The sequence below is a fragment of the Setaria viridis genome, chromosome 5 (assembly GCF_005286985.2).
Source record: "Setaria viridis chromosome 5, Setaria_viridis_v4.0, whole genome shotgun sequence".
NCBI classification, from domain to species: domain Eukaryota; kingdom Viridiplantae; phylum Streptophyta; class Magnoliopsida; order Poales; family Poaceae; genus Setaria; species Setaria viridis.
Window position 1 is genome coordinate 7,687,190 of NC_048267.2, and position 18,044 is coordinate 7,705,233.

At 45.1% G+C, this 18,044-nt stretch overlaps 4 protein-coding genes across 5 annotated transcripts; 3 read left to right on the forward strand and 1 right to left on the reverse strand.

The window, feature by feature from the left end:
- The first annotated feature begins 2,614 nt into the window (after window positions 1–2,614).
- LOC117856865 (uncharacterized) lies at window positions 2,615–7,283 on the forward strand. The gene is made up of 5 exons (XM_034739298.2): window positions 2,615–3,251; window positions 3,376–3,484; window positions 5,002–5,116; window positions 5,602–6,702; window positions 6,786–7,283. The coding sequence occupies exons 1-5, from the start codon at window positions 3,044–3,046 to the stop codon at window positions 7,026–7,028; spliced, it is 1,776 nt and encodes a 591-aa protein (XP_034595189.1). The 5' UTR covers window positions 2,615–3,043; the 3' UTR covers window positions 7,029–7,283.
- A 268-nt stretch (window positions 7,284–7,551) lies between these two features.
- On the reverse strand, window positions 7,552–11,742 carry LOC117856866 (probable zinc metalloprotease EGY2, chloroplastic). Of its 2 annotated transcripts, XM_034739299.2 has the most exons (13): window positions 11,549–11,742; window positions 11,391–11,460; window positions 11,075–11,170; window positions 10,794–10,886; window positions 10,650–10,703; window positions 10,325–10,432; window positions 9,996–10,070; window positions 9,798–9,903; window positions 9,628–9,721; window positions 9,108–9,261; window positions 8,522–8,729; window positions 8,202–8,362; window positions 7,552–8,090 (listed from the first exon to the last, which is right to left on the reverse strand). In XM_034739299.2, exons 1-13 carry the CDS (start codon window positions 11,704–11,706, stop codon window positions 7,830–7,832), a joined length of 1,638 nt encoding a protein of 545 aa, XP_034595190.1. In that variant the 5' UTR covers window positions 11,707–11,742; the 3' UTR covers window positions 7,552–7,829. The 2 variants fall into 2 exon arrangements, with proteins under 2 accessions (XP_034595190.1, XP_034595191.1); XM_034739300.2 differs by lacking the exon at window positions 11,549–11,742 and having other exon boundaries at window positions 10,794–10,905; window positions 11,391–11,409.
- A 132-nt stretch (window positions 11,743–11,874) lies between these two features.
- On the forward strand, window positions 11,875–14,121 carry LOC117856869 (uncharacterized). Its single transcript, XM_034739303.2, has 6 exons — window positions 11,875–12,076; window positions 12,229–12,295; window positions 12,388–12,510; window positions 12,602–12,685; window positions 13,659–13,745; window positions 13,847–14,121. The coding sequence occupies exons 1-6, from the start codon at window positions 12,006–12,008 to the stop codon at window positions 13,931–13,933; spliced, it is 519 nt and encodes a 172-aa protein (XP_034595194.1). The 5' UTR covers window positions 11,875–12,005; the 3' UTR covers window positions 13,934–14,121.
- A 496-nt stretch (window positions 14,122–14,617) lies between these two features.
- On the forward strand, window positions 14,618–17,757 carry LOC117856864 (uncharacterized). Its single transcript, XM_034739296.2, has 5 exons — window positions 14,618–15,217; window positions 15,327–15,978; window positions 16,113–16,312; window positions 16,422–16,666; window positions 16,752–17,757. Exons 1-5 carry the CDS (start codon window positions 14,928–14,930, stop codon window positions 17,546–17,548), a joined length of 2,184 nt encoding a protein of 727 aa, XP_034595187.1. The 5' UTR covers window positions 14,618–14,927; the 3' UTR covers window positions 17,549–17,757.
- The last annotated feature ends 287 nt before the right edge of the window (window positions 17,758–18,044 follow it).

Consider the following 18,044-nt stretch of genomic DNA (forward strand, 5'->3'; position numbering starts at 1 on the left):
GTCGTTCTTTCATAAATAAACCCCCCGTCTGTAATATTTACGGAAACCCCCCTTCACCAATCACCACCCGAGCCGTGCCGTTACAGTAATCCTGGCACCGTCCCGGCTCGTGCGTACCCTTGAGCCTGACGGTACCAAAATACAGGACGTCGCCAGGTGCACATCGCGCAGGACCAGACGTACCCTATCCACGGACGGTGGACCATCCGGCTGCTCTCGAACCGGTACAGCAAGTTGAGCGGCCCAGGTGAAGGTGGTGGCGTCACGGGTGGGCCCACCCCGCGTTTTCCTGTCGCCTCGTCAGCTCGGCTGCTTTGCCTTCCTGACGGAGCGACGGGAAGGGAGGCGAGGCGACACGTGAGCGCCGCTGGTTGGGTGAGTCCGGACCCACGCATCAGTGGGTGGATGGATGGATTGTAGCTGCATGCCTGCGTGTCAGTGTAGCATTTTCCCGCTGGCGTTGATGGGACTGGAACTCCGTTCGACGAGGGCGGAGGGGGAGAAAGGGGATCGAATTCTCTTCGCGCACGCGCTGACGTCCAGCCTTGTTGCCGATTTGGCTGCACGTCGTTTTCTGCTCGATTTTTTTTTTTGCTGGAACGATGGACATATAGTTGCAGAGTATATGCGGATGTTATCTTATATTTGCTGGAACGATGGATCTATTTTGTTTCGTGTTAAAATACCCAGACCTGACATATAAAAAAATAACCTTAAACCAACACTTATTCTGTGAATGTGAGTATGTCCCTACGCAAGTTATTCTATCCATTAATATTTATTTGGAAAACTTCACTCTTTCTTGTTCTCTCCAAGTATATTACCAGTGTCAGTACTGCTAGCAATGTAGTAGTACTTTTTCTTACTGTGTACTAGTAACTCAAGAACACCAACTACAACAATAAATGTGTGCAACATTTTTTGTTAACAAGTACAATGAACCATACACGTTAACAAAAGAGTTATCTCGCATGATTGGCTGCATCGTCTCATGTAGGATAAGTTTTCCGTACTAATCTGGTTCCTTTTAGGTTCTCCTGCAATGCAAGAAAGGACCTCATCCTATATGAGACAGGAAAATGAGGTAGTACAGAATACGGGGAACTTCTGGAGTTCTGGCTAACTGGGACTTGGAAACCATCAGGTGTTGATTGGAGCAAAATCATTGCGTTCTTGCCGCCTTCATCCCCGGAACTTCAGCAGTTGTAACCACCATTTGCATAGTTTATTAATGATTAGAAATTCTTCATTGTCCAGTCAATGCATATTCAAGCATAACGAAAGAACACATAAATAGACGTTGTATATTTGTATGACTCGAATTCAGCACAATACCTTCGGCCGTCGCATTTCATAAAGTAAGGGATACACCTAGAATTCACACGCGAAATCACCAAGTCAAAGGACCAGCTACACTTTCTTCCTAAAAATGGAATAGTTTTTCTGCTACCACACATTGTACTCAAACAGTTTTTGTGCATACTGCATTTACCTTATCTGATATCTACCAACTAGATTATTTGTTGTGGAAGGGATAAATAATTCAGCACATGGTTTCCCATGAAGAGAAACAAAGGAATGCTTCGAGTATGAATAATTCAACTATGAAACGTCGTTGTTACTTAAAGCTCCTTTGGAATTGAAGAGAAACACATGAATTTTGGAGGATTAGATTACTACAGGAAATTTCCTATGATGCCCTTAGGAACAAAGGAATGCTTCCAATAGTTCCTTTGAAATTCCTACGAATTGTGCTATTCTAAATGAATTTTGGAGGAACCTAAACATGGATCCAACCTCATTGTTTCTCTACGTTTTCTATGCGTTGCCTCTAAGAGTTTTTTTTTAAACTTTCATGTATTTTACAATTTTGCAGGATTTGAAGTGACAGGATATTATGATCCTACACTTTTCTTATTTCTACCTTTTAGGATTCCTCGATTCCAAATGATGCCTTAAAGGGCTGTTTGGATTGCGTCGTTGCTAATCCCACAAATTGTTGGCGCGAACTATAACAGTTTGTCCGCGTATCAGCAAGAAAGCTATTGGATAAGAGGGTATTAGTTTGGACTTGCCAAACTAGAATCAATCCCAACAACGCATCAAAGGAGGCCCCACATAAATAAAAAAAGATCCGCGCATAAAAAAGCTCGGATGTGTCCACTACACATGTAGCTTTAGCATTTACACCTATATGATAAATCATTTATTATTTCTCATTCGAGCTAAAATTAACTCAATACATAGATCTCTGAACCACCTCACACATTATTAAGAAACTCTGTTGTTATTTAAGTGACTATATGAATTGTGCTGCTTTTAGTCCCGTCAAATCGTTGTGTGAGCAATAACGGTTTGCCTGCTAATCAGCTAGAAAAACGACGTGATAATGGTTTCTTGGTTGCGGCCAAAAACTACAATCAATTCAAATAGATGCCAAAGAAGGTGACGTAGCCCAGTATTTTTAGCCTCGCGACACTCAAAAGATTGGGAGACAGTTTTGCATACCAAAAGCTCAGCCGTGTCCACTACGCCTGTATCCATAGCATTTATGCCTATATCACACGGCATTTATTAACACTCTACCTCAGCCCACAATAAAAAAACAAGAGCGCACAGAGACAGAGACAGACATCACTACATCAGTCCTCCTCCCCCAAATCTCCCATCCGCAGTTCAAAATTCCACCCCAATTCCAATTTCAAACCTCAATCCCCCTTCCTGAGTTCCTTCCCCGTCACAGCTCCGTGTCCATCCTCCATTCCTCCTCCAATCTCCATCGCCATCCCCAATCCTGAGCTGAAAGCAAGGCCAAGAGCATCATAGCAGTGAGCAGTCTCGCACCACGCGAGAGGAGTCCAGGCCACCACCACGAGACAGGGACACGGGCGCCATCCCCATCCACCACCACCCTCCCCAGCTTCCGTTTGCTTCACTCCCACTGCTGCTCCTCACTCGGCCGCTGCACCGCCCGCCAGCGACAGATCTCGCCCGCCGGAACCCTAATGCCGTCGCCGGCCGCGCCGGGGGAGTGACGCCGACGATGCAGCGCCGGGCGGGCATTTCGGACGGCGAGGCCAGGGGGCGCACGCTGGGCGCCGTCATCAAGGAGAAGGATGAGGAGCTCGCGCTCTTCCTCGAGATGCGCCGCCGCGAGAAGGAGCGCGGTGCCGCGGCGGACCAGCTCCTGCTCTCCGGCGGCGCCGCGGCGGGGGACGGGGTACTGCAACTCGACGCGCTGCCACCCGCCGGTGAGAGCTACATTTCGGCCCTCTTCGTCGGGCCTCCCGCGGCCGTTCCTTTTGCATTTTGTTCCTGCTTTGACGGAAACCCTAGCTTGCTCTGATTTGAACTTGTGGTTCCGCGTGGCCGTAGAACCCAAGCCGGCGGCGTACAAGGTGGCTGGTGTTGGATTCAGGAGGGCGCCCGGCGGAGCGGATGACTTCCTCAATGCGGACGCCGGCGACAAGAACGATTACGACTGGTGGGTGCAAAGTTCCGAGCTTTTACTCGTATTACCTAGTAAATTCTAAATTTCTGTTGTTTCCTCTGCGGTAGATAATTCTGTGTTGTGTTGTATGCAAATCTGCTCTGTTGTGTTGTACCCACGGGAATGAGAAAACAGCGACCTTTAGGGGGTTGAGAAATTACAAGTTAATTGTATTTGGGTTCTAGCATTCTGGGCTTCTGGCTGATCTCATCCGATGCTTCATTCTTCAACGACTGATGATTGTCGTAGTGCCAAACTCCATATTTCCTCTAATTTTGCCTTTGGTTTCATCCATCTCAATCTGCTGCCTGTGCATTTTATCTGTTAAATTGTTGACAGCGTACCCACCATAAAGTTTGTCTTTCATGAAAATTTAGTGATGTTAGTTAGAATTCAGTTGTTGTTGCTTGGAAGGTTGGGTCATGGTGGTTGTTGGAGGTAACAGTTGGATCTCTTGTCATCCCTGGTTGCTGCTCCTTTCTTTGATTGCTTGCCTAGTTAATGCACGCTCATAAAGTTGTGCTATCTGTTTCTGGAGTTATGAATCGATCGATTAAGTTTCAATTGGTTTAGTTCCTTCTCTTTGCTTTCTGGTTGGTTAGCTAGCTAATGTGTCTCTAGCTTGCTGTGTTTCTTGTGAATTTGGTGCTTTTTTGGTACATGCAATAGTTCTGTATTGGACATATTTCGGCATTGGATACCTTAAATCCTGTGACCTACGGGCTGCCTCTCTTGATCCTAGCTGATTTAAATTTATTTGGTTGGTGTGGTTTGGCTTGCATGCTAAATATCTGTCGTTACTATGGGTTCTATTAGCAGTAGCAGGTGTGAGAAATTTAGATGGCTTGGGGATAATGACACATATTACTTTTGTGTTGGTTTAAGAATTTTTTTCTAGTTAATAGGGTATAGGATTTCTAAGTATTTAAATCATAGGTGGCCATGTTAACACATGAAGACAATTTCCTTTTGTCAAGAGTTTGACTATTGGATTGCTTGCTGATGTGTGGTTGGTAGGGGGCAGGTAGACTATGTAATAGTAAGTTCACGAGACGGGATATTTTCTTTTTCTTTTTTGTTCTTGTGTGGTTTGTAGAAGTGCTGGTTGTTACTTGATTTGGTTAGGGTGAAGTTAATCTAAGTGGGTAGGGAAATGAGTTAAAGCGACTGATTAAATGGGCTTGTGTTTGTGCTGATTAAGTCAGCTCTCAGATGTACAATGACTTATTCCATCTAGAGTTCACATTATCGGACTATGTACGGGATAAATAATTCTTTTGCGACATGAAAGTATCTTTGGATCAGTAAAAGTGATGTCTTATTTTTGTCATCTACTATATCTTGATCTCACTCTTATGCTATGTTCATCAAACACCACTGGAGATCTCTGATCTCTTATACTAATATTTTAATACTTACTGCTGCATCCTAAATTTTATTGGAGGTCACTTCTGATCTGCAGTTTCGGAGTTATTATATAACCGTCTCACAATGAAGTTGTTTGCTTTCAGGCTTCTGACACCACCAGGAACTCCACTTTTCCCTTCTCTAGATGTTGAGTCGAAAAGGTCCCCAGTGAGCCAAGTTGGAACGCCAAAGACTCGCCCAACTGCCTTAAAATCAAGGGTGGGTTATCTGAACATAAGCTACACCTTGGTTCTTAGGAGTACAAGATTATTGCATTCAATACTTCTAAGTAGCACATGTAAATTCAGCGAGATTTCACCTCTTGGTGGATATGAAATGATACTTTCTAGAGAGTAACGTCACAGGATATTTTTTAGGTCATTTCAGATTCTGTATGGCACGTAAGCTCCCCAAAAATGACACATTGTCTTCTGGGCCTACCATAACAGTAACCTCAAAGATACCATTTTATTATTTTTGTTGTTATCTGACATGAAGCCTTTATGGTGACCACTGTTGTCTAAAAAGGTCTTTTATTTGGAAAGTTCAGTGATGAATACTATCTGCGTTGGTAATTTATGTCTTACTAGAAATTCTTCCAGTAACCTACCTATGTTGTTACATTACTTTCCTTAAGTATGATAACAAGTAAATCATCATATTCATTACTTCCTGGTATATCTTCTCATAGTATGTTATTTCAGTTGGCCAATCATCCAGATCCTCCAACAAGAACCAACCTCCCATTAAGAACAGCGTCATCGAACAGCTTGAACTCAGCTGCTACAACACGCCGACCATCATCGTCTGGGGGGCTTACTTCGAATTCATCAAGGCCTTCAACACCAACTGGACGCCCTGCACTGACAACTAGTACCAAAGGTTCAAGACCTTCAACCCCCACTTCCCGGGCAACTGTACCTGCCAAAACTGGAGCTTCTGTCCCGAGATCATCAACACCAACTTCAAGGTCAACACTTCCTTCAGCCAGGTCAACGACCCCTTCAAGCAGGGCAGCTGGTCCTGCTAGCAGGAATCCAGCTCCTCCAGGCAGAGCATCTGCGCCTGCTAGTAGATCATCAACACCTACTTCAAGATCATCAATACCTGCTACCAGGTCAACAACGCCTTCATCCAGGCCCTCCATACCAGCACAAAGCAAGCCTACATCAAGGGCATCAACCCCAACAAGGCGACCTTCTGGCCCTTCGGCCCAACATGGTAACTCGGCTGCACCGGTTAGATCCTCCTCAATCTCCAAACCAGGTTCTACAATGCCTAAAGGTTCTCCAGCAAAAACAACAGCACCAACACCTTCAAGAGGCAGTTCACCTACTGTCAAATCAAGACCATGGAAACCATCTGAAATGCCTGGCTTCTCTCTTGATGCGCCTCCAAACCTAAGAACATCGCTACCAGAAAGACCGACCTCTGCCACCCGGGGAAGACCTGGGGCACCTAGTTCTAGATCTTCCTCTGTTGAGAGTGGGCCAGCTGCTCGACCAAGACGGCAATCTTGCTCTCCTTCCAGAGGAAGGACATTAAGTGGCAGTGTACCTTCAGGGAGCTCCATGCCTGCAGTAAGAAGATCACATCTCAATGGAGGTGACAGTGTGAACCCAGTTCAAATGGGTAACAAGATGGTTGAAAGGGTTGTGCACATGAGAAGGCTAGTTCCTCCAAAGCATGATGATCAAAGATCCAGCCTCAACAGCATATCTGGTAAATCGTCAAATTCTCCAGATAGCTCGGGCTTCGGTAGGACATTGTCAAAAAAATCACTGGATATGGCACTTCGGCATATGGTATGTTTCACTTTTCCTCAGATTAGTTAATAACAGTTTCTGTGTTCAGTTGATTGAACCTGAGGTTTAATTTGTTTCTACAGGACATAAGGCGCAGCATTCCAAATAATTTAAGGCCTCTTATGACAACCATCCCTGCATCATCTGTCCATAGTGCACGATCAGGATCCACAAGGAGCCGACCGATGAGCGTTTCAGACTCACCTCTTGCTACAAGCAGCAATGCCAGCTCGGAGCCGAGTGTCAACAACAACCTGATGTGCCTGGACAGTATTGATATTGATGATGAATTGTGCAGCGATAGAGCAGGACCCTATGGACGGTGATTCACTTACATTTCCAAAAAGCATAAAGGCATGATCCTGATGGAATTATTTGCATACAGAATATTCAGAGCGGCAGGGTAGTGATGTTCGCCAAGACTATCCGAGTATCCAACGAGCCCTATTATTCTATTATATGTAGGTTCTTTGAATGTCCAGTATTTATCCAGTTCATTCATGTCATGCCATACGCTGCTCCATGTGCAATTTCAACCCTGGACCTTTATATGCTAGTGAAAAGTGTCATTTATGTGATAATTTCTTGAGCACTTTACCGTCTTGAATATGCAATTTGTGCTTAATGACTTCACCCTGGTAGTGGAACATGTTCGACTGGTTAAACTGTTTTGTGTTCACCAACCTTTTTTTTGTGTCGGCAATGTAATTGTCTGTCAGATAGAGTATGTTGTTAACAGAGATTGAGTACTAGCACTGCCATAATTCTTAAGATCTATGGCACAATGCATTCCAGGTCTGCTCATAGCCAAAGTGCTGCAGAATCTTGCGTTTGAATATGATAACATACTTTGGCTAGGAACAGGAATCGAATATTGATAAGCCGTAACTAGAGAGATAACAGTTACAGCCAAAATAACATACTTTTATACTGTTCTACTCTGATCAACCTACTAAAACACAACTGGCAAACTACGGCAACAAAAGCTCCTGCTTTTATTTGCTACTACAAGAGCAACTGAGCAAAGATGGCACAACGGAATTCAGAGCCGAGGGTTACATCTCAGAGATACAATTGGAGGAAGAGAAGCCGGTGAGTAGCAACTATTTTTTTCATCCTTTTTTTTTTCAGAAGTCAAAATCAATATCGGTTAATTGTGACGGGTCAAAGGGGAATGGGTAGGGCAGGCATATCAGGAGCCCAAAGAGCAAAACAGCGATGCCGATGCCGATGTAGTTATTCTCAGGGTCTGTGATTTCCTCGGAGAGAGGAGCGATTGGACCCCTCTGCAGGAAGAAGATCAGCACCACCCAGTAGAAGGCCACATCATTGAAGAGTGCTGCGATCCCAAGCAATCCAATGGTGAGGCTGCTGAGCCGAGACGATATCTGGCACAAGTTTGGGTTTATCAGAAGCACCAACTATGAGCTAAAATGCAAGCCCTTCTCAGATACAAGCCTATGAGTAAGAAGGAAAAGCTTTTCATAGCAGCATGTTACCTTTCTTCCCCACATGGCAAATGCTATTCGGCCGCCATCAAGCTCTCCAGCAGGGATGCTATTGATAGCATTGATCAGGAGACCAGCCCACGCCCATAAAACAAGTGGGTTTATGGATAGCTGTGTTCCTTCTTTCAGAGCATCCCCAAGAAGAAGCTTTGCTGTACCAAGGAAATATTATCTCTTTAACAAAAGATTACACATAACCCAATATATTCTTGCAAAATAAAACGAGTGCAGGCAAGTACTACTGATTAATGAACATTCAAAAATAATTCCTTGTGTAGCTATGAGCTTAAGAATCATGATCAAATGCTTACCGAGGCCACCAACAAGAAATGATTCATGAAAGACAGTTGGATCTATTATGAGGCCAAGGCCATCACTTGGAGGTAAGATGAAGCCCAACAGCAAAAGAACAAATCCAAGGGAGAACCCTGCCAGTGGTCCAGCGGCTGCTAGCTTCAATAGGTCCTCACGGTTGCGGACAATGTTGATAATCCTGGTAATGGCACCAAAAGATCCTATCTACAACAACAGAACAACACAAGACTCGTTATGGCAAAATAAAGTACCGATCGACGTGACTAAGTAACAAAGCAAACATGGATGTTTTAGTCATGGCCGAAGGTCAGGTTATGCAGAAAAGCACACTCACAGAATAAAACTGCCTTAATAGCAATAATAACTCTGAAACAAAGCTAAATTAAAAGGTTCAACAATGCTCTCGTAATTTCTTCCTTGTAATTTCATGATACATTCACTTTGAAAGATGGAACTACTTTGTGATAATTAGATGATTCATTGCTTTGGTTCAGTTGTGGTCTTGTAGATGAGTTCTCTTTCTCTGAAATAATCTTGGAGACAGTTTCATAAAAAATTTGTAGACAAGCAATCTTTCTTTACCTGCCAGCTAGGAACAAAATATGGCACTCCAAGCTTGATTCCACTTTCCCTGGCAGCAAGGATATGCCCAATTTCATGGACCCCTATTATTAGTCCAGTTACCAGGGCACCAGATAGTCCATCTTTTAACAATTCAAGGTTGTCAAATGTTGATCTGGAAGATAAAGATTTATAAGCTGATGCCATAGATGAATGTTTGGATTAATATGACAAGGTATTTGGGAAATATATGTTTTCCTTCAAACAGGAAAAACCCACAGCAATCTGTGGCTAAAGGTATAGCAGTAAAAGCATACATTATTCACATGAATCACAATACAGAACTAATGCAATGGAAAATGTAAATGTCACATGCATTAACGAGTCAACACAGAGCACATGCTTCAGCATCCTGCTTAGTGTATGGAGGTGTGCACTATTTGGCCCCACATAAGCCTAAGCATATGTAGTAATTCAATGATGATGCAAGCTAGAAACATAGAATGAAGGAAAGTGGTTAAATGGAAGAGGAACCTCGTACAGCAAATTGTCCTGTAGAACAGGTACATTTCGAAGCAGCAGAGTGAAGATGGTAACTAATCCAAATGAAGCAGCAGCAAACCATTCTGGGACAGCTGAGCATTAAAACAAAGTATTAGGCCCATTCTAAGCACTACCAACTGCACTGAAGGTACAAATAATTTTTGCTACCTGTAGTTTCAGGTTGTAATGTCTGTCTGGGTATAACGACTGCAACGGGCTTCTCATCCTCTGGGTTGACGAGAAGAAAAAGCTTATATTGATCACCAAATTTGTTCTGTTGATAACCACGAGTCAACATAAGTAAGATACTAATAGACTTCGAGAAGCATGGATTTCCGAGGGCCAGCTTTGCAAGCATCTGATTACCTCTAGCCGATTTGTAATCTTCTCGTAACTCTTGGCAGGTTTACCACGCAAATTCCCCTTGAACAGTACTCCACCCTTACACAGACAAGTGAAGGTGGTAAATAACATTTACTCATTCCAAATAGGAGTGTTAATCAAATACACAATTACTTTAAAAGCTTAGGCATATTCTGCAGAGCACTTGGCTTAGTTAGCCCAAGTGCAGGCCTGCTGGTAGCAGTATGCATCAAAATTGAGTATAAATGTAGCTCAATAAACACAAGTGGGTAAGGAACTATTGATAAATTCGATTTATATAGAAGGAAAACCATGACATCCCAGCTGTTCACCTCATAAGGCTCCTGACTTGTCACAAAAAAAGTGTCAAAACCAAAAACTTGATCCTTCAGAATGTCTATTGTAGCCTTGGGAATCCTTTCAGCATCATCAAGCTGTTGCTGAAGATAATTCATATTAAAAAAGAAAGACTATATCAGCACCTCATCACACTGCAGAGTTCAGAGATATGAAATGGCAAAAGAGAATAATAGATATTTTATCTATTTATTATTGACTCTACCATCGAGCTAATGATGAAAAAGCAGGCAGCAGGATCCATCTCTCAGTTTCAGCTCCCACTCAACTGATGAACATGTACATCGATTAAATGATTACCTTCATTCCTGGCAATGGAGAGCCGCTAGCGACTTCAACAACTTCCACATTCTCCTATGTTTAACAGATTATTAGATATTCCACGATTACATTCTAAAATGTCCCATGAGATATTAAGTTGGTGGGCATAAATTTAAAGCATACCTGCATATCATTGGTGGTAGTGGCATCTCCATCAATGTTCTGAGCTGCATCACTGGAGCTCAGCAGTTCTGCATTCGTGGTTTCATCTTTCTTCTGGTGAGTCATGGGAAAGCTAAATATTATAGTTCAGTTACGCGTTCATAGCAAGGTCTAACAGTAACAGGTAATAGGGAAGTGACTGCGCTACTTTAAGTACAGGGCAACTGGAGCCCAGCACACAAGGGAAACCTACTTTGTCATAATACAAAATTAATTTGAACAACTGTAAGTAAGGAGCGTACATTGTCTATGTTGGAGTCACTTTTTGCAGGCTCATTGACTTCTGCAGCACTATCAGCCGAAGGTGATGAAGCATCATCTCCAAACACTTCTTTCTCCTGGAAAGAAAGGCCAAAAATATTAAATCCCTGAATTGCTGCAAAGTTTTGGCTTCGTCAGCAATTCTAGATTTTATCAAGAGGAGCTTCTTTGCTCTTAGTAAAACTAAACGGGCGGTTGAGAATCTGAGCCTCAGTGTGCTACAATCGAAATGCGATACATTGCTCATATGCGCCCGCTGAATTCGACAAGCGGAAAGGGGGAAAAGCTAGTATGTACCTCGTCGTCGCCATTGCCTTCGGGCTCGGTCTCCGTCATCGCTTGGCACGCAACCCTTCGACTCTTCAGCCTTCACAAATGGATTGGAAACAACCCGATTAGTCTAGCTCAGTCCAAGGTCCCCCCACCCACTGGCAAAACCAAGAAAGTTAGCGGACCTGTGCCCAGCAATCGGGAGGCAGCGGAGAGCCAGCGTGAGGCTGCGTGCGCGCCCAGCACAGCCGCTCGTCGCCGGCACGGTGGTAGAAGCGAGCAGGAGGCGGTGGCAGCACCCGTACGCCCTGGCGGCTGCCCGCGACGGCGGCGAGGAACTCATGGCGGACAGGCGGTGGTGAGAGTGGAGGAGAGGAGAGCGCGCGCGGCGTGGCCTTATCTCATTCCTTGTCGGAGGGAAATCGAAAGATTTTCTCAAATTCTTTTATGCGGCGAGGATGTCACGCCGCACGAATCTTAAAGCACAGGCCACTCATGTAGTTTTGCCCGTCGATAGGGGCGTTCTTGGTAATCGCCCCGTTAGCCGCTGAAACACGACGAGAAGAGTAGGGTTGCGCCGCCGCCGCCGCCGCCGCCCGCCGGAAGAAGAGACCACACGCTCCCAATCGCCGCAAGCGGGAGATGAAGAGCTTTCCGGTGGCCGGAGGCCGCAGTGTCTCCCTCGCCCTCTACTCCGACGTCTCCAACAGCCGGTACGGACACGCCTCCGCCGCTCCCCGTTCCTCTTGTCCTGTTTCGTCGCCACTTGTCCCGCTGTAACCATCAGCCGTGCCGTGTTCTTACTTTCATGTGTGAAATGCGCCTTTGCGAACTCGCTGAATATATCTGGTGTTGAACATCTCAGGGAGCTCCTCGACTTGATGCAGTCAGGGAAGCTGGAGCCGGAGGTCGCGTTCCTCAACGCATCACTGGTGCGTTACCATTTACGTACCAATTTCCTAGCTGGATTTTATCAGTAATGATGTTCGAGGCGCGTTCTTTATTTCATTCTGACCAATGGCAGGTGCCGGATGTGTTCCCTGTTCTTGCAGCGGCGCACAAGGCGCTGCTGTCAAAGGCGAGGGAGTCTCTGACCACAAGGACTCTGCACTCTGAGCTCGTCTACAACTACTCCGGGTCGAAGCATGTAATTGATCTAGCAGCTGTTTCTTGCTTTTGCATTGTGAGGTCGGTCCAATGCAGTATGTTGATGATTTGTCGGTGATTATTGGTTTCAGATTACGGAATCCCTGAAACGATGTGGGATCTCTGATGACACGATGTACATCCTTGCAGCTCGTTTTGATGCTTCAGATGAGGAGGTATGATTTAGGATGAAAGTCCAACTGAAGTCACTGAACTAGTTTACAAATTCGTAGATTGCATGCTGCTATGATATTTAGAATTTAGACCCCGCCATAGCAAATCCTGAAATAAACATGTAATAAATTGCGCTGACCATTTGTTTGGCTCATAAACTTGTGATCCTGTGCTGGCAAATTGGACTATAGTTGAACTGTTAATTGCTTTAATGTTCAGATTCTTCTCCAAATTAGATTTACATGGATTTGCAATATGTCAATCACCTTGCTTAAACGAGAAATTACAAATTACATTCTCATATGCTGTTGCTTATTGTAAAAAGTAAAAACATTGAAGTGTTTGAACCATGATTAAAATTTCTTCATCTAGAAACCCCGCACTTCTTTTCCCTCGATTTATTGTGCCTTCAATTGAGAGCTTCTGGTGTTGACTTGAAAGTTTTCGAACAACTTCAAATTCCATTGTCTTTGAAACTTCTTAGTACTGACTGTTACTGTAGCTGCAAAAACTGACATTTTCAGGAAGCGGAAATGTTGTAATGAGGTTAACCTATAACAAAACAACGCAACAGTATAAACATGTGCCCTTACTGTTTCCTTAAAGAGATTTGTTCATAATAACACCGAAATTACCTATCTTATTAGTAGTAATCCCTGTAAGCCATAGCAGTGCGGCAGAACTGCCGAAGCTATCTGCAAGCACTTTCTTAAAGAGCTGGAGCTGCACATGCCCCTCACCCTTCCAATTCATGCCACTCTAAATCTTTTGTAAATAGTATGTAAGGAATGGAACAACAGAGCAGTAATGTATGGTTTGTACAGTGTAGTGCTCTCTAAATAAGTGCTGCAGTATGCAATCCCCATGGTTCCTTATTTCCGTTCCAGTTCCTTTTTCTTATGCATTATCTGTGAATTAATTATTATCCTTCTGAATGGAGGAATACTTACTGAAGCAACAATCGCATCATGGCAGATGAAAGCAGTGGAGAAACTCATCAGCGGTGCAGAAATCGATTTAGGAGAACTGGAAAGTAGAGCGAACCAGCCACAGATCCTGAAGGTTTGTTAACGAACTTGATGCTACTTATGTACAGTATATTTCTTATAACAACTATCGATTCTGACTGAGATCATGTTGAATTTCCCTTTTTCTACTGGCAGCATTACAAGATACCTGCCCAAGAACTGTTGATATCTACACTGCCCGACGCCATTGTATGCAGGATTGCTGCTCGAGATGCTCTCTGAAGCCTCAACAATCATCATAATCACTGAAGATTAAGCTCAATCTCCTCCTTGGGGGTTCATAAGCTATGTAGTTTGGAGATGTAGCTCACAACCATATGTATGACAGCACGGTTAAAGTTTGTTACCTGCAATGCCATGTTATTCACATTCCTGAAAGCAACCTGGAAGCAAGTCGTGCTGTTGATTTCTCTGCCTCTTGTGAATTTGATGAAGCCTAGGGGTTGTTTGAATATGATTTTTGGGGAACCCTAATTTGTTTTGTTAAGTAACTCGAGGATAAGCAAGACAAGTTTTCAGTAAACCCAGAATTCTCAGTGACAAAAACGATTACGTGTAGTTTTTCACAAAGCTCTGGTTAACCACACAACATGCTTCCGAGTCGCCAGGAAAGTGAGAGGCAGCCACGTCTAATGTGGTGGGCTGACAAAGTTGGGTTTCGGCCCAAGCTTAGTCGTGGCTGAAAATTTCCGGACGTGGCACGTGCAGAGCTCTAATGTGTTGGGCCACGAGAGCAGTCTGGGTTGAATCGGGCCGAAATTTCCTATAAGCCAATCTCTTATATGACTTCCGGTGCTTTAAGATTCGTACGACGATTCTTGGACCGTCCGATTCACCGGGCCTGACTAGCTCCTCTTCCCCACCACTGCCTGACTGCCTCCCACATCACCACGCGCGCCGCCTCCACCGCGCCCGTGCTCCACGCCGCGCGCTGCCCTGCCGCCGCTGCCCACCCGCGCCTCCTTGCGCCACCGGGCCCCACCGCAGAGCCTCCTCGCCACCCGGCGCCTCCCGGCCCCGCCGCCGTCGGCCTCCGCGCGCGGCTCGGCCGGGGCGCCGCTCCCTTGCGCGGCCCTGCCGCCTCTCCCATCGCCACCGCGCGCCGCCTGTCCCGCATGCGGGCTCGGTGACCCACCCCCATGCGCCGCCGGACAAAACCCTGAGCTCCGGTGATCCCATACGGTGGGAGCTGAGCTGATCCCCCAAGATAAAAAAGATGGGGCAGGAGATGGAGGAGGAGGTCCTGCAGTCGGTGAGCGACCTCCCAGTGCAGAACCCGCCAGGGGAGGAGTTCTCCGCCGCCGACCTCACCTGGGTCAAATACGCCAGCTCCGAGCACCACCGGGACGATGTCGCGCTCATCCCCTACGACCGGATGGAGGCTTTCATCAGCGGCGAGAGCAACAACCCCGAGTGCCCCACCCGCTTCCACATCGAGCGCGGCCGCAAGCGTGAGATGGGCAGCCTCAGGGAGTACAGGAGCGACGAGTACCTTCTCTACAGGATGTATGTCTGCTTTGCTCAATGCATTTGTTTGAGGACTCCTCGATGGTTCTTTCTTACCTGTAGCAGTAGTTTCTACTTCCTTATATTGATGTGTTAAAGTTGATCCCAGGTATTGGTGCTCATTTGGCCCTGAGAATTATGGGGAGGGAGGGACAATTTTGCCTAGCAGAAGGTACAGGCTTAACACGAGGAACCGTGCTGCACGTCCGCAGTCGATGCGAGGCTGCACTTGCCATTTTGCCATCAAGAGGCTCTATGCCCGTCCTTCCCTGTTACTCATCATCTACCACGAAAGGCGCCATGTCAACAAGTCCGGCTTCATATGCCATGGGCCCCTTGACAGGGATGCCATCGGGCCTGGTGCTAGGAAAGTGCCATATATTGGGAGCGAAATCCAGCAGCAAACCATGTCATTGATCTATCTCGGTGTTCCAGAAGAGAACATACTGCAGACGCATATAGAAGGGATACAGCGGTACTGTAGCTCAGATGCCAAGGTTGATAGCCTTGCTTCACAGTATGTCCAGAAGCTAGGGATGATCATCAAGAGGTCTACACATGAGCTGGATCTAGATGATCAAGCTAGCATCAGAATGTGGGTTGACAGAAATAAGAAATCTGTATTCTTCCACCAGGATTCAACTGAGACAGATGCCTTCATTCTGGGGATTCAGACAGAATGGCAATTGCAGCAAATGATGCGCTTTGGTCATCAAAGTCTTTTGGCTTCTCATTCCTCATTTGGTGTAAGCAAGCTAAAGGTATCACACTACAGCCATGGCAAACAGTTATGTAATATGCTAATATGACTTCAGATCAATATTTTATATTTGGGAATGTCTAATTATGTCAGACATGTTTCATGCTTTGTTTGACTCTTTACTGGTTGCTGCAGTATCCGTTGCACACCCTCCTTGTATTTGACTCAAGGCAGCAGGCTCTTCCTGTTGCATGGATTATAACCCGCTCTGTTGCAAAGAAGGATACATTGAAATGGATGAGGGCACTTACCGATCGAATACATTCTATAGACTCCACCTGGAGAATTGGTGGGTTTATCATTGATGACCCGGCTTCAGAGCTGGACCCAATCAGGTATAACATTAACTCATAAATTTAGTAGTGACAAACAATTCCTAATCATTTGACCTGCCAACACCTGTGCATTCCTGTTAATGTAAATTGTTCGTTGCCCTTCTTCCAGGGATGTATTTGCCTGCCCGGTTTTGTTCTCTTTGTGGCACATCAGGAGAACCTGGCTTAAAAATGTAATCAAGAAATGCAGCAATGTTGAGGTACAGCGGGAAATTTTTATCCAACTAGGCAAGATTATATACAATATCTGGAGTGAGAAAAATCCCATGGATGCCCTAGGGCAGTTGTTTCAAGACTTTGTTGATCAAACAGCCTTCATAAAATATTTCAAGTCATTTTGGGTTCCCAAATTGGGTAAGAATTTTAATCAGTATTTTAGTAGTATTACCTTTGTCATGCATCCACCATGCAGATGCTAACAAAATTCCTCCTTTGATAGAGATGTGGATTGACTCAATTAGAAATCTACCATTAGCAAGTCAGGAATCATGTGGTGCCATTGAAGCTTACCATCTGAAGCTGAAGTTAAAAGCATACGATGATGTGCAGCTGGATGCTCTCCAACGGGTGGACTGGTTAGTGCACAAGCTCACCACAGAGCTCCATTCCAGCTATTGGATCAACCTATTCTCAGATGAGAGTGGATCATTTCCAGAGGTGAAAGCAGACTATATTGCATCCACATCATGGCAAAGGGCATTGCAGATTCCTGATGATGCTGTTATCTTTGACGACAAGGAGCCTCTTTTAGCAAAAGTAGTCAGCCAGAAGGATCCAAGTCAGATGCGAACCGTATGGAATCCTGGTTCTGAATTCTCTCTCTGCAATTGCTCATGGTCAATGCAGGGTAACCTATGCAAGCATGTGCTAAAGGTCAACATGATGTGCGGAACACGCAAGGATTTTCAGCCCTCTCTATCATTCCAGTCATTTCAGCATGTCCTACTTGGTCTGTGGCAAAAACCATTGGATGATTCGTTCTCGCTTGACTTGTCAGTAGCATGGGTCATGCAAATGCAGGAAAGGATCCAACACATAGCTGAGCTTGCCACCTCTGATGGTATCGCCCAAGTTGCAGGGAAGTTGCCGATTCAGTGGACGAAAAGGAGCGGGAGAAGAAGAGCTGCCAAGCGCACCAGCCCATTAGTTCTTCCTCATTCTAATGGCAGTTTGCAAAAGGACTTGACCCCAAAGAAGAGCACGAAGAGGAAGAGGTTGTCTTGCTTTCCGGGTTAATCTGTGCTGCCTGCTAGATAGTTAATTTTTTGGGCTCTCTCTCTGTAACTAGATGGCTAACTGTTTTTTTCCCTGTCGATTTATTTCTTTTTACCGTTGGGGTGAGTGAACTTGCTCAGCTACTTGTAATCCACCCCACTTCCGATGTCTCCGAGGAATAATATAATTGTTCAGGTAGTAATATAGGAACTTATGAAGCCTTTGTTCCAGTGTGATGATTCAGTTTCCTGGTGAAAATCTTCCTTTGAACTTCTGATGCAGGTTTACCTGGGACCAATTTACTAAGCATTGCAGTTTGCATGTGCTGAAGTTTAGTTAGGGCATTGCAGTATTCCTATCTACGGATTTTTAAATGGCCCTGTTTCCATACACTCTAGTTCCTGCTCTGCTATAACTGCAGTTTGTTTGTTTTTTTGGAAAGTTTTGATCTTTGCTACTGATAGCTGTTGAAAAGGGACGGGAGGATGAAGAGGGGGTAGGCATTTACCCATGGGAT